This window comes from Nerophis lumbriciformis, linkage group LG04 (assembly GCF_033978685.3).
Source record: "Nerophis lumbriciformis linkage group LG04, RoL_Nlum_v2.1, whole genome shotgun sequence".
In the NCBI taxonomy this organism is placed as follows: domain Eukaryota; kingdom Metazoa; phylum Chordata; class Actinopteri; order Syngnathiformes; family Syngnathidae; genus Nerophis; species Nerophis lumbriciformis.
The window spans coordinates 32,090,233-32,117,500 of NC_084551.2; the positions used below are offsets into that span (position 1 = coordinate 32,090,233).

The window sequence follows — 27,268 nt, forward strand, 5'->3', positions numbered from 1 at the left end:
GTCTGATGGCGTGTGGGACCAAGGAGTTTTTTAGTCTATTAGTCCTGCACTTGGGACTCGCCTACCAATCATGAGCAGTAATCTCCATCATGAAAATTAAGGGTAAGTACACGTGTTATTGTTTTGACCATTTAATCATTAATAGCGGTTAACTTATTTTTCCACTTATAAAGCAGTATAGATGGTGAAGTGTGTTCTTTCCCCTCTCTCTGATGTCCTGTATGCTAAGTCAGCTTCCATCTCTGGTCGTCCCAGTTGTGATTAATTACAGAGGGGTTAACTTCCTTTTACACTAAAGAGTAAATACATGTCGACAGCTTGGCCCCGGAACCGATTAATTTCATTTCCATTATTTCTAACGAGACAAAATGGATCCAGAAAAGACTGTGTACTCCCGGCTTGCTACCGTCTGACTTGCATGCGGCTGCTCTGAGGCGTACTTCCGCCGGCGCCAAATAGCGCGTGGGGTGGAACCCCCGTGCCCTCAACACGGAGACCCTCCCAAACAAGTCACAACAAACATCTTCCTGGAGCCACTCTGCTGCTTTGATGCCCGGAAAGTGGAGATGATATCTCATCGTGCTTTTGCTGGGTTTTTTCCTTCCTTTTACTCCCATGTCTAGCAGGCGTATTAAGCACAATTTCACCGGGCTTCACGCTCCTCAAAGTACAATCTGCAAAGAGGGCTTCCCCCCCCATCTTATCCTCTGTTTCCTTTTATCCTCCCCCTATTTTAAGCACGTTCCCTGGAATGTAAAACACAGACGAGCATCCTTTCCCGTCTATTTGAGTTCACCCACACCTTCCTGTCTGTCTCCCTCTGTGCGTGTCCCTCGCAGCCTATTGTTTATTTTGCAATGTGCCTAATTATGCTGTCTCACTTATGTAATTAGCGCAAAAAATAAATGGCTGCCATAGCCCTATGTGTCTTCCCCTTCACCCCCCTCCCTTTGCAGCCTGGGAGAAAACAAATTATGTAGAACAATAGGTACAAATGGCTGCCGCACCAAACCCTATGATGGATGCGGCCCCGCATCTCATCCTCTCCCTCCCTTCTTCATTATCTACAACTTTAAACGCCTCTGCTTGGAAACAGAGTTCGAGCTTGCCCAACCATCTTTTCTGGCTTCTCTTCCGGGCATCAGAGTATTAGGCAGCAGACATTTCTCCCCGCTGTTGTCTCCACTGGCATCCTCCTCTCCTCTATCCTCCAGTGCATTTGCAGAGCACACTTGGGACTTTCGAAAGCAAACATGGTGTGTCATCGCCCCATCTGTGGATTGTCTGAGCAAGGAACAATCAGTCCCTATCCTCCTCTGCCTCGTTTTCTTCTTCCGGCCCCCTGGGATCCACGCAGCAGTAGGATGCCTCAGTCAGACGGGTGCAATGTGCTGGAACAATGGTTTGGGCCGCTTCATTCCACCAGGGGTGTTAAGTTCACCTCCGCCAGCTTGGCAAAGCACTTATCCGCCTGTTCCTGGCCTCCTTGCTGCAGCAGAAGAAACACTCACGCACACCCGACAACTAATGTTTGGCCTAGTGTTGTAACTAGAGATAAATGCTTTAGAATGTAATATCGGAAATTATCGGTATCGTTTTTTTTTATTATCGGTATCGGTTTTTTTACATTTTTTATTTTTATTTTTTTTTATTAAATCAACATAATAAACACAAGATACACTTACAATTAGTACACCAACCCAGAAAACCTCCCTCCCTTCACTCATTCACAGAAAAGGGTTGTTTCTTTCTGTTATTAATATTCTGGTTCCTAAATTATATATCAATACAGTCTGCAAGGGATACAGTCCGTAAGCACACATGATTGTGCGTGCTGCTGGTCCACTAATAGTACTAACCTTTAACAGTTAATTTTACTCATTTTCATTAATTACTAGTTTCTATGTGACTGTTTTTATATTGTTTTTATTATTCAAGAAAATGTTTTTCATTTATTTATCTTATTTTATGAATTTTTAAAAAAAGGACCTTATCTTCACCATACCTGGTTGTCCAAATTAGGCATAATAATGTGTTAATTCCACGACTGTATATATCGGTATCGGTTGATATCAGTATCGGTAATTAAGAGTTGGACAATATCGCAATATCGGATATCGGGGCGGTATAGCTTGGTTGGTAGAGCAGCAGTGCCAGCAACTTGAGGGTTGCAGGTTCGATCCCCGCTTCCGCCATCCTAGTCACTGCCGTTGTGTCCTTGGGCAAGACACTTTACCCACCTGCTCCCAGTGCCACCCACACTGGTTTAAATGTAACTTAGATATTGGGTTTCACTATGTAAAGCGCTTTAAATCACTTGAGAAAAAGCGCTATATACATGTAATTCACTTCACTTCACTTCCTACATTATATATCAATATATATCAATACAGTCTGCAAGGGATACCGTCCGTAAACACACATGATTGTGCGTGCTGCTGGTCCACTAATAGTACTAACCTTTAACAGTTACTTTTACTCATTTTCATTAATTACTAGTTTCTATGTAGCTGTTTTCATATTGTTTTACTTTCTTTTTTATTCAAGAAAATGTTTTTAATGTATTTATCTTATTTTATTTTATTTTTATTTTTTTAAAAGGACCTTATCTTCACCATACCTGGTTGTCCAAATTAGGCATAATAATGTGTTAATTCCACGACTGTATATATTGGTATCGTTTGATATCGGTATCGGTTGATATCGGTATCGGTAATTATGGGTTTGGTCAATATCGGGATATCGGCAAAAAGCCATTATCGGACATCCCTAGTTGAAACGATACCAATGTTTTGGTACCGGTACTAAAATGATTTCGATACTTTTCAAAAATAAAGGGAGCCACAAAAAAATTGCATTATTGGCTTTATTTTAACAAAAAATCTTAGGGTACATTAAACACGTGTTTATTATTGCAGTTAAGTCCTTAAATAAAACAGTGAACATACTAGACAACTTGTCTTTTATTAGTAAGTAAACAAACAAAGGCTCCTAATTAGTCTGTTGACATATGCAGTAACATATTGTGTCATTTATCATTCTATTATTTTGTCAACATTATTAAGGACAAGTGGTAGAAAATTATTTATTTATCTCCTTGTTCATTTACTGTTAATATCTGCTTACTTTCTCTTTTAACATGTTCTATCTACACTTCTGTTAAAATGTAATAATCACTTATTCTTCTGTTGTTTGATACTTTACATTAGTTTTGGATGATATCACAAATTTGGGTATCAATCCGATACCAAGTAGTTACAGGATCATACATGCGATCATACAAAAATGGATTAACTCGCCGGAATATAAAGATAATATAACATACATCCATAAACCTGGATGCATATGCAAAAGTGCAATATATTTATCTGTACAGTAATCTATTTATTCATATCTGCACTTTATTGCTTTTTTATTCTGCACTACTACGAGCTAATGCAATAAAATTGTGTTCTTATCTGTACTGTAAAGTTCAAATTTGAATGACAATAAAAAGGAAGTCTAAGTCTAAGTCTAAGGTCATATTCAAAGTCCTCATGTGTCCAGGGACGTATTCCCTGAGTTTATAAACATAATATACATTTTAAAAAAACGAAAGAAGATGCCAAAAAATATCGACGTAATCATAGTAGTAATCATGGGTCGCCATCAGTGTGTGAATGTGTGTGTGAATGGGTGGATGTGTAAATAGTGTCAAAGCGCCTTGAGTACCTTGAAGGTAGAAAAGCGCTATACAAGTATAACCCATAGTATCGACTAGATACGTGCCTGTACTTGGTATCATTACAGTGGATGTTAGGTGTAGATCCACCAATGGCATTTGTTTACATTTTGACGCCGGTGAGCTACGGTGTGTAGTGAAGCATGTTTAGCTATTCCGCGTCCTGCAGGGATGATACTTGTAAGAAACTTTCTTTATTTGTCGCCACGGAGACAAGGATTAGTGATTTAGAGGTAACTAAAACACTGCCGACGGCGGATGGACGTTAGCCACTAGCTAGCTAGCCATGTCTTAAAGCACCTCTTCCTGAGGGCGTTTCAGTGTTATAACTTCGCCTTTATTGTTAGTTTTTAAGCCAAAATGCGTCCGTTCTCCCTTTTCTGTCTACACACTGTGTCTGCTGGTAAGTACTCAGTGATTGTGCGCTGCTGAACATGCTCCTCTGCTTGTAAACCAGCATTGTCACGACGTGACTTCGACGCGGGGTGCGGGACCGGTACTTTTCAGAGACGGTATAGTATTGAAAATGATTCATTAGTATCGCAGTACTATACTAATCCCGGTATACCGTACAACCCGAGTTTGGCCCATACCATATTTCCATGAACCGCCTTGAAAGCATGCAGTAAGTTACACCCTTGTTGTCTTTTACCCCTGCCAAGCTGGAAAGAAAGAAAAGCAGCAGGTTTGCTTCACAGCAATTCAAGCATATCCATTACCTGAAATGTTCAGCTCCTGGCAGTAAATCCCTTTGACCCCTCCCCTCCCCACCTGCAACCTTCCTATTCCCATGCTGAGCCCATGGCGCTTTGCACGTTGCATTCTTTGGCCAAACAGACGGGGAGAGTGATGGAGGGAGAGAAGGAGACCCACCTCTCCCTCCTACTCCTTCTACCGCCACCCACATGCGCCGCCGATGCCTCGTCTTTCTGCACAGCTCAATAACATTAACATGTTTCGCCATTGGGGGGGGGGGGGGGGGGGTTGCAGTTTAAAGCCCGATCGATACGCTTTGATTGACACCCCTCAGTTGATGGCAAATTGGCTACCATCTCTCTCGGACCTCCCGGGGCGAGTTACCGCGCAGGGAAAGAAATGTAAATAAAAAGACACCTCAACCACAAAACAAAACAAGGGTTTTATTGTGTCGAGCAGGGGTGTCAAACGTACGGCCCGCAAACAGGTTTTATCCGGGATGAGTTTGCTAAGTATAAAAATGAGCCGAAATTTTTGAACGAAAGAAACTGCTGTTCTAAATGTGTCCACTAGATGTCGCAATAGCAATTCTTTGTATCTTTGCAGATGATGCTACATATGACCAAAATAAACCACATGATGTTAGTACATCAGCCTATCTCAGCTGCATTGGGGCGGAAGGCGGGGTACACCTTGGACAAGTCGCCACCTCATCGCAGGGCTCAGGATGTCATACGGGAACATTTTTCACTTCAATGCATGTCATGTATTTGTTCAAAACTCGCTAAGAGAATCAGAATCAGATTTATTTTGTCAAGTATGTTTAATGAAACCAAACATTTGACTTGGTAGACTGTGCTCTCTTTGTTCGATGCAAGTTTTGCATCAAGTGCCCTCGGGTTTTATTTTGAAGTGAAATGTGTCACGACACACACCACTCAGGGTCTCCTCACTCACTCACATATGCATTTGCTATAAAGCATCATCTTTCAGGTAACCATCCGCAGTTAAGGTGAAGGAACAAGAGTGATCAAATTAAATTAATCAATTAATTTGTGTTTATATACAGTATGATTATTGCCACAATTGTTTTGTGATTAATCGCTTGAGCCAAGGCGTTAAATGTTACTCTTTGGCAGTTTATTTAGTTAGTCATGCGTGTTGTAAGGCGCACACGTGTAAATTAATAACTTGATGGTATTGTTAAAAAAAACATGAGATAATGTTGCACAGTTCACCGAAAAGTTCCGGCTTACCCGTCCACACACACCTAAAAAATAAGATTATTTTTCTGGTACTACGTACTGTACATGCATACATACAAACATATATTTCTTATATTTTTTTCACATAAAATTAGAACTTTTCCTCAAAAGCCAGAGCTTCTTTTTTTCGTTTTCCTTTTCGTTCTTTTTCCTCTTCTTTCTTGTAATGTTATGACATTAATGTTACATCATTACGTATTTTTCTCACAATCTTGTATGTTTTATGTACTTACCGAAAATTTACGACCTTTTCCCTAAGAATTATTTTTCTTTTCTTTTCTTCCCCATAAACACTTGATTCTTCTTGTACCTCTTTCTATCTTCCTACTAGGGATGTCCGATAATGGCTTTTTGCCGATATCCGATATTCCGATATTGACCAAAACCCTTAATTATCGATACCGATATCAACCGATACCGATATATACAGTCGTGGAATTAACACATTAGTATGCCTAATTTGGACAACCAGGTATGGTGAAGATAAGGTCCTTTAAAAATAAATAAATAAATAAATTAAAAGCATTTTCTTGAATAAAAAAGAAAGTAAAACAATATAAAAACAGTTACATAGAAACTAGTAATGAATGAAAATGAGTATAATTAACTGTTAAAGCAGTGGTTCTCAAACTTTTTTTGTCATCCCCCACTTTGGACAAGAGGGAGTTTTCAAGCCCCACCTGCCCCCATCGGCCTAACAGAACGCTAATGCCAAGCTTAACATTTTCAAATTTATTGAACATCAAGTAACATCAAGTTGTATACATTCAAACTCAATAACATAAAATAACATCAAGTTCAATAATAAATAGAATAACTGTGCAGTTGTGGTATAACTTGCATCAAGTTCAATAATAAATAAAATAACTGTGCAGCTGTGGTATAACTTGCATCAAGTTCAATAATAAATAAAATAACTTGCATCAAGTTCAATAACAAATCAAAAAGTGTTATAACTTGCATCAAGTTCAATAATAAATCAAATAAAAGTGTTATAACTTGCATCAAGTTCAATAATAAATCAAATAACTTGCATCAAGTTCAATAATAAATCAAATAAAAGTGTTATAACTTGCATCAAGTTCAATAATAAATCAAATAACTTGCATCAAGTTCAATAATAAATCAAATAAAAGTGTTATAACTTGCATCAAGTTCAATAATAAATCAAATAAAAGTGTTATAACTTGCATCAAGTTCAATAATAAATCAAATAACTTGCATCAAGTTCAATAATAAATCAAATAAAAGTGTTATAACTTGCATCAAGTTCAATAATAAATCAAATAACTTGCATCAAGTTCAATAATAAATCAAATAAAAGTGTTATAACTTGCATCAAGTTCAATAATAAATCAAATAAAAGTGTTATAACTTGCATCAAGTTCAATAATAAATCAAATAACTTGCATCAAGTTCAATAATAAATAAAATAAAAGTGTTATAACTTGCATCAAGTTCAATAATAAATCAAATAACTTGCATCAAGTTCAATAATAAATAAAATAAAAGTGCCACTTTGCAATCTTTGCAAAAAAAAAAAAGAGGAGCTATGCATTTGGCAAGACAGGGCAAGTGACAGCACTTTGCCCCGGGAGAGCCACCTTGCTTCACTGTGAAACAGCACGGCTGTATGATCAGCTCCCATTTCCTCACACAGTGCAGAGAACAGTCGCGCTTTCAGTGGTCGTGTTTTGATCAAATTTACCGCGCTCACAACATCTGTTAAAACCTCATTGAGTTCGGGGCTGAGCTGCCCTGACGCGAGTGCTTCCCGGTGAATGGCACACGTGTGTCCAACCCTCTTTATTAGAGCCTGCAGCCCATTTCTTCACCCTGCCATGGTCTGTGCGCCATCACAGCAAAAGCCCACACAGTTTTCCCATTTAAGGTCGTGTTATTTGAGGAAACTGTCCATTATCTTGAACAGCTCATCAGCAGTGGCTCTATTTTTGATGTATTTGCAAAACAGCAAATCCTCGCAGTGACTCGCCATTCACAAAGCGGACGTATGCGATGAACAGACAGTCTTTATTGCTGTCAGTAGCTTCGTCCACTTGTAAAGCAAAACGACTTTCTTTTCATTTGTCTACTAAAGATCACTTGCAATGTCGCATATACGTCTCGCAACTGTGTCGTTTGACAGTGGGACAGCTTTTAATTTTGCTGCGCTTGTTCCACTTAGCCCCGCCCCCATTAGTTACTGTTGCTATGTCTGTCAAACGTTCGCTCCTACCTAGAAATTTAAAGCGTACAGGAAAAATAAGTAATTTACATTTATTTATATAGCGGATTTCACTGACGGAATCACAAAGTGATTTACAGTGTGTATAGAAAATGAAAGCATAGTAAAAAAAAAAAATCTAAGAATAAAAAAAATAAAAAATTAAAGTGAAATTTCCTCCCGTTCCTCGCGCCCCACCTGTCATGTCTCTATTCCCCACCAGTGGGGCGCGCCCCACACTTTGAGAAACGCTGTGTTAAAGGTTAGTACTATTAGTGGACCAGCAGCACGCACAATCATGTGTGCTTACGGACTGTATCCCTTGCAGACTGTATTGATATATATTGATACATAATGTAGGAACCAGAATATTAATAACAGAAAGAAACAACCCTTTTGTGTGAATGAGTGTTAATGGGGGAGGGAGGTTTTTTGGGTTGGTGCACTAATTGTAAGGGTATCTTGTGTTTTTTTATGTTGATTTAAAAAAAAAGACAACAAAAAAAACCCCCAAAAACCCGATACAGATAATAAAAAAACGATACCGATAATTTCCGATATTACATTTTAACGCATTCATCAGGCCGATATTATCAGACATCTCTACTTGTAATGTTATGACATTAATGTTACATCATTACGTATATTTCTCACAATCTTGTATGTTTTATGTACTTACCGAAAAATGACGACCTTTTCCCTGAGAATTGTTTTTCTTTTCTTTTCTTCCCCATAAACACTTGATTCTTCTTGTACCTCTTTCGATCTTCCTACCTATCATTACTTATTTGTTATGTTGAATTTCTTTTGCCAAATAAAATTATTTCAAATTTACAAAAAATATTTTCTTGTAACAATTTAGGGTTTTGTTGTACAATTCCATATTTTCCCTCATAAAATTAAGTTATTCACATTTATATTTCCTTTTAACTTCAATCTTTTTGGTAATTTCATGACATTTACATCTTTTTCATGTCATGGCGAATTATCAACCAGATCGTCATCCAGCAACCCAACGCCAGTTTAATTGCACTCCTGTGGGACACACTGAGGGTTTAAACATGCTCGCAACATGTACGTAGCCAAGTCATAGAATAACTCATAATAACAGACATATTTTTTTCAATAGAAATACAACACAAGACTCAAAATAATCCAAAAGTCAAGCATTTGTGTACATACGTCTTTGAAAAATGTTTGTATTTTCCCCTGTTTTCAAATGCAAACGCTGACCAGTATGTTGGTGTGCGTGTAAAGACATGCCATTTAATTTAAGGGTTTCATGATAGCCTCCGTCTTGCACAACATAAATAATCATAACGACTGCAAATAATCCTCTGAGTCAGGGAATAGCGTAGAAGTGATGACCTCAGCAAACGGGGCGAACGTGTGAGCGCACGCCAGCAGAGGGAGGGTGAATGGTGCGTTAAGTGTGAGAACGCCATAAGAGAGCCAGAACAATCTAATGCGCTTCCTTCAGCTTCAAACGCCTCCTCAAAAATGAACTATTTGCACGTGCACATGGACGCCCTGTCAAGCTGTTTTATGGAGATGTCCGACACATTTCGTGAACATTTATAGGGGTGAACATGAATTATGTTGCCATGATCAACAACAGTGCTAAATACCACCTCTAGTTTATGACGATGACATGTCCTGCTCCGTGGCAACATCATGAATGAGGCAATTGGACTTTGGCTAATGGTTCCAGAAAGGGCACAAAGCCCTGAAGATGCCTCACACACACACTCAGGTCAACTTATCATCCTGTGTGCGCCCTTGACCCCCCCGACGATGTGTCCACACGTGTTGCCTCTGTGAGCACACGGTGAGTCATTTGTGGAGAATGAGCATATGTCATCAGCCCAGAGCGTCCTGCAGAGAACATCGTAGATGTTCTACTGCTTGGAGACAAGACCCAAATATCTCCCTTTCTTTGTACAAAAGGTGTATGCCTACTTAAGCTGCTTTTCTCCAGAATCCTCAGCCATGGCTGATACAAGGTTAAAGATAACATACATTGCTGTGCTGCACAAGACACATTTCAATTTACTTTCTGAGTGTGTGTGTGTGTGTGTGTGTGTGTGTGTGTTTGCCGCTGCAATGACTTCTTGTCTTGTGAGTAGGAATAGCCAATATGGCCTAAAATCTATATCGTGATGTATATTGTAGCCTCCTGCGATAACAACATACACTATATTGCCAAAAGTATTTGGCCACCTGCCTTGCCTCACATATGAACTTGAAGTGCCATCCCATTCCTATCCCGCAGGGTTCAATATGATGTCGGTCCACCTTTTGAAGCTATTACATCTATAACCGAGCCCAAATCGGGAAAAACAACCCCACACCATAATTCCTCCTCCACCAAACTGGTCCATCAGATTGCCAGATGGAAAAGCCCGATTCATCACTCCAGAGAAGACGTCTCCACTGCTCTAGAGTCCAGTGGTGACGTGCTTTACAACAGTGGTCCCCAACCTTTTTGTAACTGCGGACCGGTCAACGCTTGAAATTCCCCCCACAGACCGGGTGGGGCGGGAGGGGGGGAGGCGTATGGTATTCTTTAATTATTTTATTTTTATTTTATTCATTTTTTTTGGCACAAAAAATACAATCATGTGTGCTTACGGACTGTATCCCTGCTGACTGTATTGATCTATATTGATATATAATGTAGGAACCAGAATATTAATAACAGAAAGAAACAACCCTTTTGTGTGAATGGGGGAGGGAGGTTTTTTGGGTTGGTGCACTAATTGTAAGTGTATCTTGTGTTTTTTATGTTGATTTAATTTAAAAAAAATAGACGGCGTGGCGCAGTGGAAGAGTGGCCGTGCGCGACCCGAGGGTCCCTGGTTCAATCCCCACCTAGTACCAACCTCGTCATGTCCGTTGTGTCCTGAGCAAGACACTTCACCCTTGCTCCTGATGGGTGCTGGTTAGCGCCTTGCATGGCAGCTCCCTCCATCAGTGTGTGAATGGGTGTGTGAATGGGTAAATGTGGAAGTAGTGTCAAAGCGCTTTGAGTACCTTGAAGGTAGAAAAGCGCTATACAAGTACAACCCATTTATTCATTATTTATTATATATTAATTTTTTTATTTTATTTTTTTTATTTCTTGTGCGGCCCGGTACCAATCGATCCACGGACCGGTACCGGGCCGCGGCCCGATGGTTGGGGACCACTGCTTTACACCACTGCATTTGACACTTTTTTTCTATGGACTTGGTGATGTATGGCTTAGATGCAGCTGCCCGGCCATGGAAACCCATTCCATGAAGCTCTCTGCGTACTGTACGTGGACTAATTGGAAGATAACATGAAGTTTGGAGCTCTGTAGCAATTGACTGTGTGACCCCTCTCTGTCACTTGGTGGCTGAGTTGCTGTTGTTCCCAAACTCTTCCATGTTCTTATAATAAAGCCGACAGTTGACTTTGGAATATGTAGGAGCGAGGAAATTTCATGACTGGATTTGTTGCACAGTTCCACGCTGGAAATCACTGAGAGCGGCCCATTCTTTCACAAATGTTTGCAGAAACAGTCTCCATGCCTAAGTGCTTGATTTTATACACCTGTGGCACGGCCAAGTGATTAGGACACCTGATTCTCATCATTTAGATGGGTGGCCAAATACTTTTGGCAATATGGTGTATGTTACGATATATTATTTGGTATATAAGTGTTAATAGAACCATTTTGTTTTTTGGCTGCAGACATATACAGTAACTTATTGCGTAATTTACGGTTATTTCTCAAAACAATTATTATTCTACTTGTTAATTTACTGTTAATATCTGTTTATTTTCTGTTGTATAATGGTTCTATGTACACTTCTGTTAAAATGTAATGAGCACTTATTCTTCCGTTTGAATACTTTACATTAGTTTTGGGCGATACTGCCAATGTGTGTATGGATTCAATACTAAGTCGTTACAGGGGCAGTATCGGTCATCCCAATGCTGTTCCTTCACATTTTCAACATCATTGAATTATTAAATTTTTGATCACAATTCTAAACAGACAAAAAGACAGGATGGCGGTGTAACAGTATGAATTGATTAGTATTATTATTTCCTATTACTGGCTCTAATGCCTGCCTTGTGGTTAGAGCAGACCTGGGCAAATTAAGGCCCGGGGGCCACATGCGGCCCGTTAAGGTTTTCAATGTGGCCCGCCGGACATTCCCAAATAATTTTTTTAGATCTTTAAGATGGAAAGTGTAGCTGCCATTATGATGTGCAGTGATGTTTTCTAATGACCGGAAGTCTTGAACTATACAAAGTATTTCAATGGTTGGAATCTGCGCTTATGGCTGATATACCAGTTACTATGGTAATCTAATTAGTTACTATGGTCATCTAATTAGTTACTATGGTCATCTAATTAGTTACTATGGTAATCTACGTCACAGCAGCTCAGGCAAGGCACCAAGCAGTGTGGGCGGGAAGCGTTTCCACAGACGCGGAAGGAGATTTTCACAACAAAGTTCTAAAGCTTAGTGATATATCACATATATCAGATTGTAGGTGGGTTTATTTTGTACCCTTCGTGTTCATATTTCACTGTTTGTTGCATTTTTATCGCGTTTCAGTTGATTGTAAAATATGTCGATCGAAAGGGGGTGTGACATTCATATTTTGTCAATATTCAGTGTTTTATCGTTCATAGAAACATTTAAAATTCCAATACGTTTTTTAAGGCGGTCTGTCAAAACATTTTTGGCATTCAATCAGACATTATTGTGAGGTTTTGTATTAGTGTTCCTAAAAATAAATATACCGGCCCCCAGGCACATTTTGTTCTCTAAATGTGGCCCTTGAGTCAAAATAATTGCCCAGGCCTGGGTTGGAGTGTTCGCCCTGAGATTGGTAGGTCATGACTTCAAACCCCGTCCGAGTCATACCAAAGACTATAAAAATGGGACCCATTACCTCCCCGCTTGGCACTCAGCGTCAAGGGTTGGAATTGGGGGTTAAATCACTGAAATGATTCCCGAGCGGGCCACCGCTGCTGCTCACTGTTCCCCTCACCTCCCAGATTGTGGAACAAGAGAATGGGTCAAATGCAGAGGGTAATTTCACCACATCTAGTGTGTGTGTGTGATTATCAGTGGTACTTTAACTTTAATTTCAAATATTTAGATTTTTGCCTTAAAAGCTCTCCCGTGTCCAGGGACTTAATCATGAGTTTGTTAACAAAAACAAAAAACAACAAAATATTTTTTGATAGTAAAACATATCGAAACTAAAATAACTGGTATCGATAATTACATTCAAGAGCGTTTAGCAAATACCGTAGTGTAGCATGCTGAGCTGTTCTTTGTCCTCTGTAGATGAGTTGTGTTAAGATGCCATAACTTGGTTAATTTTCCACAATGGAGGCGAGGATTACTGACTTAGAAGTAGCTTAATTACACAGTGGAACGACGTTAGCCCCCAGCAAGAACTCTGCATTGCGTTGCGGACGTGGTCGTTTGCTTGTTGCTGTCAAATTGAGTCATCCGTGTGCATTATCACCATATAACAATAGTGTTAAAATTAGAGATGTCCGATAATGGCTTTTTTGCCGATATCCGATATTCCGATATCGTCCAACTCTTAATTACGGATTCCGATATCAACCGATACCGATATATACACTCGTGGAATTAACACATTATTAAATGATAAATGGGTTGTACTTGTATAGCGCTTTTTCTACCTTTTAAGGTACTCAAAGCGCTTTGACACTACTTCCACATTTACCCATTCACACACACATTCACACACTGATGGAGGGAGCTGCCATGCAAGGCGCTAACCAGCACCCATCAGGAGCAAGGGTGAAGTGTCTTGCTCAGGACACAACGGACATGACTAGGTTGGTACTAGGTGGGGATTGAACCAGGGACCCTCGGGTCGCGCACGGCCATTCTTCCACTGCGCCATGCCGTCCCTATATGCCTAATTTTGTTGTGATGCCCCGCTGGAAGCATTAAACAATGTAACAAGGTTTTCCAAAATAAATTAACTAAAATTATGGAAAAAAATACCAACATGGCACTGCCATATTTATTATTGAAGTCACAAAGTGCATAATTTTTTTTAATGTGCCTCAAAACAGCAGCTTGGAATTTGGGACATGCTCTCCCTGAGAGAGCATGAGGAGGTTGAGGTGGGTGGGGTTGGGGGGGGCGGGGTTGAGGTGTGGGGGACTAGGGGTAGTGGGGGGTGTATACTGTAGCGTCCCGGAAGAGTTAGTGCTGCAAGGGGTTCTGGGTGTTTGTTCTGTTGTGTTACGGTGCGGATGTTCTCCCAAAATGTGTTTGTCATTCTTGTTTGGTGTGGGTTCACAGTGTGGCGCATATTTGTACCAGTGTTCAAGATGTTTATACGGCCACCCTCAGTGTGACCTGTATGGCTGTTGACCAAGTATGCATGGCATTCACTTGTGTGTGTGAAAAGCCGTAGATATTATGTGATTGGGCCGGCACGTAAAGGCAGTGCCTTTAAGGTTTATTGGCGCTCTGTACTCCTCCCTACGTCCGTGAACCACTCCGTACAGCGGCGTTTAAAAAAGTCATACATTTTACTTTTTGAAACCGATACCGATAATTTCCGATATTACATTTTAAAGTAATTATCGATCTCAAGTTAAAATCTCTATAATCGGACACATTTTTAGAATTTACATCGTATATCACATGACCCTACTTATGAGTTGAAGAAATGTTTTGCTTCGACATTCATTGTGTATGTGAGGGAAAGGCGGGGTAAACGCAACCCAACTCCTAAAATATCTTCAACTGTACAAAGGTGACTTGGTCCCTTGAGGTGCTGTTTTAATGACGTGCGCAGAATTAATTCCCTCCTTCTCCTTCTTCCCTTTACAGTGTTTGCAAAGGGGAATGGAGGAGTAAACACGTTTGCGTTGACGGCCCAGCCTGAGGTGCAGTCGCCGGGGAAGATGTCTCCAGGCAGAAGACAGGAAGCTGACACGGCGCCACCTCCATTGTCCTCTTTCTTTGTCATTTCCGAGCCCGGATGCTCCGACTGAGCCCAGAGGGGGACAAGGTGAGGATGTGCACATGTCGGAGAAAGTCAAGACAAAAGAGAGACGGGAGGCCGTCAACAGTTTGCTACCTGGCTTCCTGTGTCGGGTCACGGCGACAGAACATCGCCGGCTAATTTGCTAACAGATGATAACAATGCATGAGGACGCGCTGCCAAGTTCTTTATCGGTGTTTACCCGCTTGGCAAAGCTGATTAGAGGCATGCGATGTTATTAAGTGCCATTGTTTCTTTTCTCCTTTGCACACGTGTAGGGGTTGCTTGGGAAGGCCCACAATGCAATGTGTTCATGGCGTCTTCAGCGGCAGGCTATTGTTTAACGGTTTAGTCATTCATTCATTTTTTTATGTGTGCCGCATGCATTAAATGACTTTTTAGTAGGGATGTCAGATAATGGCTTTTTGCCGATATCCGATATTCCGATATTGTCCAACTCTTAATTACCGATACCGATATATACAGTCGTGGGATTAACACATTATTATGCCTAATTTGGACAACCAGGTATGGTGAAGATAAGGTTCTCTTTTTAAAAATTCATAAAATAAGATAAATAAATTAAAAACATTTTCTTGAATAAAAAATAAAGTAAAACAATATAAAAACAGTTACATAGAAACTAGTAATGAATGAAAATGAGTAAAATTAAGTGTTAAAGGTTAGTACTATTAGTGGACCAGCAGCACGCACAATCATGTGTGCTTACGGACTGTATCCCTTGCAGACTGTATTGATATATATTGATATATAATGTAGGAACCAGAAGGGAGGGTTTTTTTTTGGGTTGGTGCACTAATTGTAAGTGTATCTTGTGTTTTTTATGTTGATTTAATTAAAAAATAAAAAATAAAATTGTTTTAAAAAACCGATACCGATAATAAAAAATTAGGGTTTTTATATTGTTTTACTTTCTGTTTTATTCAAAAATTTTTATTTTTTTATTTATCTTATTTTATTTTATTTTTATTTTCTTAAAAGTACCTTATCTTCACTATACCTGGTTGTCCAAATCAGGCATAATAATGTGTTAATTCCACGACTGTATATATCGGTTGATATCGGTATCGTTAATTAAAGAGTTGGACAATATCGGAATATTGGATATTGGCAAAAAGCTATTATCGGACATCCTAATGAAAATGTTACTCACACTCAACATTTTTAAGTAAGTACGACTTTTAACAACTTTTCAAGTTTACACCACTTATTCTAATTAGTTATTTTGAGCATTCGGGTTCTCACTGTGGCTAAATTAATGTGGGGAAAAGTAAACATTGGTTTGCAACAACTCACTGGTAAGAATCTCAATACGATTTTAGTGTCTCTGGTATTCTTAAAAAAAGCATTAGTGAGGTCAGAGGTCAGTGATCACAGGCCTGTCTTCTCTCTGTTCTGGTTGATGGAGTTGAGGTCATGCTTCTTAAATTCCTCTCAAACAGAAAAGATTGGAAAAGTCCGATGACATGTTGACATTCTAAGCTCACATAAAGCTGCGATTGATTCATGGAATCATCAAGTGCATGATTCTTTGTGTCCGCCTATTCACTCACACTCACCCTGCAGCAGCCAAACCAACAGAGATAGACAGGAAGTCAAAGTAAGCTAAAATGCATCTTCGCCATGACCATGTCTCTTAAATAATGCAGGAGGCTCCTCTCCGAGACCTCATTCTGCTGCATCGGCACTATTGTGCAACTCGTGTCCGACGCCGTTCATCCCTGCCAACAAACTTTCTACTACTAAGCCACATCCGTCTCTGCGGGGCCGGTCGGAGGGAATCCAATTAATGTGAGGGGTGGGTAAACGAAGAAGCTGAGGGAAATATGCGCGATGGTGTTCGACAAGAGGAGGAAAAGGTTAACGATGCTCATCCTCCAGTGTTTTCCCGCCGCTTGCAATTATTAGGACACCGGTGACACATCTAAGCTTCATCTCTGCAACAAGACTCTTCTCGCTGTCCTCCACCCGCTATGACCACCCCACCCCTCTAACAGAATTCAAAGAACCATAGCTCATGAAATATGCACTTTTTTTTTTTTTTTAAAGCAGCCCTGTGGGGGGACACACTGTCACGGGCTCCACAAACATGCCGGCGCCGCACCAGGATGAGACAAATCTCCAGTAATGGGGAAGAAGAGAGCTGATGCTGGGTAAAAAAAAAAAAGCCTCTCCCATATTCCGCGACAACCTTTTCAACCAACGGTGAGGGTCTTAACGGCTGCCTGCGGCTCATTAAGCAGAGGCACTCCCTGTGTCCCCTGTGACCCGTGAGAATAAACATATCACAAAAAAGAACGAAGGTGGAGTGAAGACACAACTTAACTTGTAATCTCGGCATTCAGCCTTTGAAGACGCACACACAAGCGTCCTGAAGCAGAAGACGATAAGTGGGAATACTCAACCGATTCCTCAGGGCACCAAAAGGGGACATGCACACCCGCTGTGTGATCATGTGCATAATATTGTGGTGCATTCAAAGTCCAAACACCCTGGATGTGTAGATGCATACACTTTATTAATCCCATGAGGGGACATTAAGGATGTATGCAACAAAAAAAATTAAACATTTTGGTACCACTTTAGTATGGGGAACACATATTCACTAGAGATGCCCGTAATATCGGAAATTATCGGTATCGGTTTCAAAAGTAAAATTTATGACTTTTTAAAACGCCGCTGTACGGAGTGGTACATGGACGTAGGGAGAAGTACAGAGCGCCAACAAACCTTAAAGGCACTGCCTTTGCGTGCCGGCCCAACCACATAATATCTACGGCTTTTCACACACACAAGTGAATGCAATGCATACTTGGTCAACAGCCATACAGGTCACACTGAGGGTGGCCGTTTAAACAACTTTAACACTGTTACAAATATGCGCCACACTGTGAACCCACACCAAGCAAGAATGACAAACACATTTTGGGAGAACATCCGCACCGTAACACAACATAAACACAACAGAACAAATTCCCAGAATCCCTTGCAGCACTAATTCTTCCGAGACGCTACAATATACACCCTGCTACCCCCCCCCCCCCCCCTCAACCTCCTCATGTTCTCTCAGGGAGAGCATGTCCCAAATTCCAAGCTGCTGTTTTGAGGCATGTTAAAAAAAAATAATGCACTTTGTGACTTCAATAATAAATATGGCAGTGCCATGTTGGCATTTTTTTTTCCCATAACTTGAGTTGATTTATTTTGGAAAACCTTGTTACATTGTTTAATGCATGCAGCGGGGCATCACAACAAAATTAGGCATAATAATGTGTTAATTCCACGACTGTATCGGTTGATATCGGAATCGGTAATTAAGAGCTGGACAATATCGGAATATCGGATATCGGCAAAAAAGCCATTATCGGACATCTCTAATATTCACCATTAATTAGTTGCTTATTAACATGCAAATTAGTAACATATTGTCTCTTAATTAGTCATTATTAAGTACTTATTAATGCCTTATTCTGCATGGCCTTATAATACAACCAGTAAGCCATTAACTAAGAGTCTTCCCTCAATAACCTCAGAATTATTGCGTATTAGTAACCCTAACCCTAACCCTTATATGTTCCCCTAGTGTCCTAATAACTCTAAATGAAGTCTTTGTTACTTTAATAAGCAACTAATTCATGGTGAATATGTTCGCCATACTAAAGTGTTGCCATAATGTTCACGGTGACTATATTGCATGTCTTTGCTGGCTGCAGGAGGACGTCACATGTGCTCTTTTACTTCAGTAAATATTTCTATCATACACAAAAGCTCCTTAGTGGATTTATTCTTGCAGTCTTGGTGATTGTGCATGCAAAGAGCTCCAAGGTGTCTTACAGTCTAATTAGGGCAGCTGTTACCATTTTCATTATTTGGGAGTGTGTGTGTGTGTGTGTGTATTGGGAGGATGGGGGGGGGGGGGGGAGTGCCAGTGCGCTACTGTCTCTTTCCTTCTTTTTATCCAGCTGTTGCTCGTCAGTCAGAGAGCAAAGGTCTGCTGGCATCTCATCCCCCCCCCCTAATGACCAAACCATGTGGAGCAGAGGGAGGGGGTGATGGTGCAAAGGTGCGGGCAACAAATGGCTTTTTTTAAGCAAACACGGCCATTTGTTAACATGGAATTCAGCCTATAGACAAAAAAAACAACACAAAAAAACAAGCTGTTTGATTCTAATGTAATTTGCGTTGATGTGTTGGAGTGTGTTGATTCATATACTTTTGTGTTTGCATCTCATTTGCGAGCCATTTTTTTGAATTTATTAAAAAAAAGTCAGTTACCAGCCATATACATCAAATATGATGATATTATTAAACACAATGGGGGGGTTCAGACAGGTGTGCCATGTTTGAACACTCCTTTCCTCAAGCATCCACATTTATAGTCACCAAAAAGCTGCGTTCAATCTCCAAATCCCATTTCAGTCATTATAGTTCCACTGAGTGGAGTCACTCCTTTGAATCATGGCTAATGGCGTTTTCTACACACACACACACACACACACAAGAAAGTGACCCACTCATGATGCAAGCCTGCTTTCCAAAGTAAAAGCACGTGAAACTGCTGCAGACATGTTGTGCATGCATGAGGATGGACGCCTTAACGGAGCACACACACACACACACACACACACACACACACACACACACACACACACACACATACAGACACACACACACACACACACATGGACAAGTGAAGTGTTCTTCTTACCAGTGGCCATAAGGCAAAAGATGAGATAAAGCACAATCATGCTGTAGTTTGCTCCTGCCGGTCGCGTGCAATCGAGCCTGGATCCTTCTGCGCACGCACTCCCGTGATAATATTCTTCGGAATAATATTATCATCCACTTGAACGCAACCACTGACGAAGTCCCGACACTTTGGTGGAAGTCTGCTCACAGATGCATCCCGACTCTGAATAACTTTCCGCTTCTCTTCCTCCTTTCGGAATCAAACCCGCACACGGACGAGCGCGGACCACGGGTGTGTGCACGCTGCGCGCTCTCCTGCTGGACTGTGCGCGCCGCTTATGGTGAAGTTGTCTCTCTCCTCCTCTCCGCTCTCTCGCTGGGATGATGTATGGAACACACACACTCCTCTCTCCGCCTGCCAAGAGGACACACACGCACACACACACTCTCTTCTATTGGGGGGGTTACACCACATTTGGCACCAGCTCAGTGTGTGTGTGTGTGTGTGTGGAGCCCTCTGCCTCCCATCCACGCCATTTGGAGTAGGGATGGGGTATGATGGACTCCCCCCCCCCCCTGCCCATGGGGTCCTACTATTGGCTGGGCGTGCATCAAGGGGAGGGCTTTGTTATCAACAATTATGCCTATTTAAATGAGGGCTTTGCAGGGTTGGGCGACACTACAAAGGCTAGTATCTATCCAATACTCTAAGTAAAAACTTGTGATGCGAGAAAATAGATTCAGATCCGCATCGCAATTACCGTATTTCCTTGAATTAGCGCCGGGGCGGTAATTAATTTAAAACCTCTTCTCACTCCGGCGCTTACCAAAGGCATGCGGTAAATGTAAGCATGCGCTAATTATTTTAAAACCTCTTCTCACTCCGGCGCTTACCAAAGGCATGCTGCAAATTTAGGCCTGCGCTTATACATTTGAGTGTGATGTAAGGATACCATCATGAAAAGCACATTTAATAATAAAAAAACGTTATTATGGTCTTTCCTTTACTTATAAATGAAGTCCATGCGCAGCTCCTTCTGAACAAACGCATCCATAACTTGTTTATAGAAGTCTTCCTTATCTTTCTTCAGTTTTAAAAGTCTCTCTGTCTCGATGGAGATCTTCCTTTAATTATTACCTCCTGCTTCGATTGAAAGTCCAGTTTAGAAAACGGTTTTATTTTAGATATGTAATCCTCCATGTTAACAGTGCAAGCGAGAGGAAAAAATAAACGATCGCTGCTAACTGTTGCTGCTTGTTGTCACTTCTTCTGCAGCTGAGTAGTCGCAAGAAGGATCACTAGCGCCCTCTATCACCAGGAGGCGGGAGTCATTTAATGACTCATATTTGACACACGCAGCTATGGTATATTAATAAAACATAGCTGCTTACTGTTCTTTTTAGCATATTCAATAGCTTGGACCTTAAATCCTACTGAATAGCTCTTTATCTTCTTCCCTTTATGCGATTTAAAATTACTGAAATCAGCCTCCTCCATTTTGAAAATGATGACAGGTAAAGTGTCACTCGTGGCGTGACGAGTTTGACCCGGCGGAAATTCTAGGCATATGCTAATTATTTTGCGAAACGAGTTTGACTCGGCGGTAATTCTAACCCGGCGGTAATGCTAAGCATGTGCTAATTATTTTGCGAAACGAGTTTGACCCGGCGGTAATTCTAGGCAGGCGCATACTATATACCCGGCGGCAATTCAAGGAAAAACGGTATTATCCATCCCGATTTTAAATCTACGGAGCCCCTAAAGCAGTGGTTTTTTTTCAACTTTCTTGGATCCAAGGCACATTTTTTGCGTTGAAAAAATCCGGAGGCACACCACCAGCAGAAATCATTAAAAAACGAAACTCAGTTGACAGTAAAAAGTCGTTGTCGCAATTGTTGGATATGACTTTAAACCATAACCAACCATGCATCACTATAGCTCTTGTCTCAAAGTAGGTGTACTGTCACGACCTGTCACATCACACCATGACTTATTTTGAGTTTTTTTGCGGTTTTCCTGGGTGTAGTGTTTTAGTTCTTGTCTTGCGCTCCTATTTTGGTGGCTTTTTCTCTTTTTTTGGTATTTTCCTGTAGCAGTTTCATGTCTTCCTTTGAGCGATATTTCCCGCATCTACTTTGTTTTAGCAATCTAGAATATTTCAGTTGTTTTTATCCTTCTTTGTGGGGACATTGTTGATTGTCATGCCATGTTCGGATGTACATTGTGGACGCCGTCTTTGCTCCACAGTAAGTCTTTGCTGTCGTCCAGCATTCTGTTTTTGTTTACTTTGTAGCCAGTTCAGTTTTAATTTCGTTCTGCTTAGCCTTCCCTAAGCTTCAATGCCTTTTCTTAGAGGCACTTACCTTTTGTTTATTTTTGGTTTAAGCATTAGACACCTTTTGACCTTCACGCTGCCTCCCGCTGTTTCCGACATCTACAAAGCAATTAGCGACCGGCTGCCACCTACTGATATGGAAAGGTATTACACGGTCACTCTGCCGAGCTCTAAAGAGCACCGACACTCAACAACAACACATAATTTGCAGACTATAATTACTGGTTTGCAACTAATATTTTTAACCCAAATAGGTGAAATTAGATAATTTCCCACGGCACACCCGACTGTATCTTACGGCACACTAGTGTGTATATATATATATATATATATATATATATATATATATATATATATATATATGTATATATATAGACATATATATGTATATTTTATATATATATATATTTTATATATATATATATATATTTTATATATACCGTACAGGCCAAAAGTTTGGACACACCTTCTCATTCATTGCATTTTCTTTATTTTCATGATTATTTACATTGTAGATTGTCACTGAAGGCATCAAAACTATGAACACATGTAGAGTTATGTACTTAACAAAAAAAGGTGAAATAACTGAAAACATATTTTATATTCTAGTTTCTTCAAAATAGCCACCCTCGGCATTCTCTCGATGAGCTTCAAGCACACCTGTGAAGTGAAAACCATTTCAGGTGACTACCTCTTGAAGCTCATCGAGAGAATGCCAAGAGTGTACAAAGCAGTAATCAGAACAAAGGGTGGCGATTTTGAAGAAATTAGAATACAAAACACATTTTCAGTTATTTCACCTTTTTTGTTAAGTACATAACTCCACATGTGTTCATTCATAGTTTTGATGCCTTCAGTGACAATCTACAATGTAAATAGTCATGAAAATAAAGAAAACGCATTGAATGAGAAGGTGTGTCCAAACTTTTGGCCTGTACGGCACTCATTTTTTTAACGGGCGATTAACGCGAAAACTTCCTTTTTATCCCTCGAGCTGTGCCGTAGCGGAGGAACTTGGCTGAAGTTCACTTGTTACTGATGATGAGCCTCAAGGGAGCAGAAACGGACAAAAGGAAGTCTACCTTATGGAAATATCAGGTTCAACACCATGGCAAGTTGTTCTCCCGACAAGAAAGGACTATTTTTTACTGTGAGAAGAGACGACATCCCTGCAGCAAACACCAGCTGCGCACGTCATTAGGTGGGTGGTGCTTCACTTCCGGGTTCAGATTAGGGTTGAGGTGCAGTGATAACATAACTTTACAAACTTTATGGTTTCAAGAACCAAATAAGTTTTATCAGTCAAGCTTCCACTGCATTGCACTGCATTCATATACGAAATAATAAATTGCAAAAATCGGTTTGAAATGATCATCGTGTTGAATCGAGAATCGATTCTGAATCAAACCGTCACCCCAGGAATCGCAATCCGATCGAATTGTTAGGTGCCCAATAAGTCACACCCCGAGTATATACACAGCCAGTATCACAGATGTTGAAAATGTTCGAGTTCTATTAAAGATTTTGCCTTTAATTTTCTCATTATGATTATAATCAGAATAAAACACAGGACAAAAAGTAATTTATCAACACAATTATTTGCGAATAATTTTACCATGTATAAACTAGGGCTGTCAAAAATGACAACCGTATTTTTCGGACTATAAGTCGCAGTTTTTTTCATATTTTGGCCGGGGGTGCGACTTATACTCAGGAGCGACTTATGTGTGAAATTATTAACACATTACCGTAAAATATCAAATAATATTATTTAGCTCATTCACGTAAGAGACTAGACGTATAAGATTTAATCGGATTTAGCGATTAGGAGTTACAGATTGTTTGGTAAACGTATAGCATGGTCTATATGTTATAGTTATTTGAATGACTCTTACCATAATATTTTACGTTAACATACCAGGCACGTTCTCAGTTGGTTATTTATGCCTCATATAACGTACACTTACTCAGCCTGTTCACTATTCTTTATTTATTTTAAATTGCCTTTCAAATGTATATTCTTGGTGTTGGGTTTTATCAAATCAATTTCCCCAAAAAATGTAACTTATACTCCAGTGCGACTTATATATGTTTTTTTCCTTCTTTATTATGCATTTTCGGCCGGTGCGACTTATACTCCAGAGCGACTTATAGTCCGAAAAATACGGTAGTTAACTCATGTGATTATTCACAAAATATATGGCATTAATCATGCACAGTATATACGCAGATTAATCACACAATTTGTTTTGACTGTTCAGTTAACTAATACAAGCAAGTAATAACCTGTGATTAATCATGATTGATTCAAATTTAAATGTGTTTAATGTGATTAAAAATATAATTTGTAAGTGTAAACACAACAATCTACAAGAATGTAAAATTCCAACAAAATAATACATTCCACCTTTTGTAATATGCAATTGTTAGAGCACAATAAAATCAATAAAGAAACGCAAAAAGTTTGAATATAACATTGTAATAACACGATAAACAATCGTGAAAACAAAAAAATTTAACTGAAAAATATTAATCTCATCAGATTAGTATTGATCAAATATTGATATTACCAATGGTATCGATTTGGACAACATTAAAAGCTAACCTGTGGGCCACATGTGCAACAGGCAGCATTCGGGTGAAGGTGTCCCTCCCAGGGTGCCATTTAAAACTCGGACTGCCACTATGGCCAACATACAGCCAAACTGTGGTGCAGTAATTATTATTTGGTACTATGGAGTCCCGACCCTGCTGTCCCTGCAAACCATGCCAAATGTCACAACATCATCAATGCACATCATTTGTTTTCCTCGTGGGATTAATGAAGTGAATCCATCTTGCTGAGCAGTCATAAATCCATATTATGACTTGCAAAACAATTGCCAGTCCAAACATATTAGCTAACACATTAGGTCTACCAACACTGTATTGAAATCAGAGGCAAGAACTGCTGCCTTTACAAAGATGTTAATGCTCTTAACTAGAGGTGAGCAATACGGCAAAGTTAGTATTGATCCATACAGAGCACGGGGCCAGTTATGACATATTAACAACAAATTATTTCAAGATCATTGGATGATAAAACAGAGAAAAAAAATACTTGGCAAAAAGTTTACTTTTTTCAACAAACTTCTTTGTGAACAATTAAACAATATATAAATAGCACAATTGAACACGCTACAAAACAACACAGATACATTATTTTTATTACATACCTTTAGGCTTCGGCTTTTCGCTCCCAAAGCTTCCATATGTGCAAAGATGTACAGTGATAGCTCGTTTACGCACCACTCATTGTACTTTTCGATTTTCGAACCACAGGCCGACTAAAAATATATGAAAGTATCATCCACCCATTGTGTACATAAGAGTGCAGCCATTTTGTGCCCGGCAGCACATCCTTTGTGGGTTGGGCTGCTCAATCTCTGGCGCTCATTCAGTCGGCAGAGCAACGTTGTCATTAGCTCAGTGGTTCTTAACCTTGTTGGAGATACCGAACCCCATTAATTTCATATGCACATTCACCGAACCCTTCTTTAGTGAAAAATAAAAGTGTTTTTTTTCAAATTCAAGACAAAGTTATATGTTTTTGGTAACACTTTAGTATGAGGAACATATTCTAAGTAACAAAGACTTAATTTAGAGTTATTTGGTTAGGGTTAGGGTTAGGGTTAGAGGGTTAGGGCAAGGGTTAGAGGGTTAGGGTTATAATAAAGCCATGCCTAATAAGGCATTAATAAGTACTTAATAATGACTAGTTAAGAGCCAATATGTTACTAATTTGCATGTTAATAAGCAACTAATTAATGGTGAATATGTTCCCCATACTAAAGTGTTACCATGTTTTTTTACTGGTGCATAAAATGAACCGTGCATGAACATCACCTTGTTCAAAGAACAAAACCAACACAGTGCATAAACTCACAACAAATTACACACCTGCAAATCAGTCTGACTTCTGCTGTTGCCGTATCCATAATACGTCGATAGGGAGAAGTTTTTATTTTCACGATGAGTCGGGTGTGTTTTGACCTCCACCGCTGAGGCCGACTCACCGAACCCCTAGGGTTCCATCGAAATCAGGTCAAGAACCACTGCATTAGCTACTGTGCTACTTTGCGTGCTTTTCAGGTGTTTTTTTTTTTCCTTTCTACAGCATTTTTGTAGTTTTGCTAGCTCAATATGAGTCCAGAGAAAGCAATGCTGAAATGTGGTCGAGGCATGGTGATACACCGATTGTTCTTCTACGGATGCAGCAGGTACCCCGGAGACAATGTGCAGGTAAGAGACTGATTTATTCGCATAAATCACACCAAAAAGCAGGAACAAACAAAACAAACCAAGAGTGCCTGATACACGGTAAGCTAACAGTAACTCACAAGGAACGCTAAGGCGGGACTTAGCGCAAGACAAACACCGGGAACCAGAAATCCATCCATCCATCCAGTTTCTACCGCTTATTCCCTTTGGGGTCGCGGGGGGCGCTGGAGCCTATCTCAGCTACAATCGGGCGGAAAGCGGGGTACACCCTGGACAAGTCGCCACCTCATCACAGGGCCAACACAGATAGACAGACAACATTCACACTCACATTCACACACTAGGGACCATTTAGTGTTGCCAATCAACCTATCCCCAGGTGCATGTCTTTGGAGGTGGGAGGAAGCCGCAGTACCCGGAGGGAACCCACGCAGTCACGGGGAGAACATGCAAACTCCACACAGAAAGATCCCAAGCCCGGGATTGAACCCAAAACTTCTCAGGACCTTCGTATTGTGAGGCAGATGCACTAACCCCTCTTCCACCGTGCTGCCCGGAACCAGAAATCATCGAACATAAAAGTTGTGTTAAGCAAACAAAAGCACCAGAATGAGAGAGGAGGAAAGGCAGGACTAAATAGCTCTTTGATTAGTGCTCGGGAACAAGTGAGCTTCCCGAACACTAATCAGAGGCAGGTGAACATAATCAGCTCCCATGACAACCAAGAAAAACACAAAAAAGGGTTGCTGAAACAGAACTAAAACAACCGGTGAATCTAAACGAAAAACAAACTATGATCCGGGTAACGGATCATAACAAATGGACAAGCAAGGTGTGGTTTGAAACATTAAGTCATCAGGATCAGTATCCACAGCGTTGTCGACACTGCCTAAAATATGGACTTTTGTTGAGGCTGGAACCTATTTTTCATAGTTACGTTGTTTCTTATAGAGAAATTTGCTTCAATATACAAACTTTTCTATTTACAAATTGAGGTTCCACTGTATTCCCAGAGTTTGTCATCAAT

General features: G+C 40.2%; 1 protein-coding gene across 2 annotated transcripts in view; it reads right to left on the reverse strand.

Annotated features, from left to right (window-relative positions):
* The window catches only part of kirrel3l (kirre like nephrin family adhesion molecule 3, like), a 107,469-nt gene extending 87,320 nt beyond the window's left edge, over nucleotides 1-20,149 (reverse strand). For both annotated transcript variants that reach the window (XM_061952682.1, XM_061952673.1), the window contains exon 1: nucleotides 19,665-20,149. In XM_061952682.1, the coding sequence (XP_061808666.1) occupies nucleotides 19,665-19,704 (40 nt within the window). In that variant the 5' untranslated portion in view covers nucleotides 19,705-20,149. The remainder of the gene's footprint in view (nucleotides 1-19,664) is intronic.
* Between the last annotated feature and the right edge of the window lie 7,119 nt (nucleotides 20,150-27,268).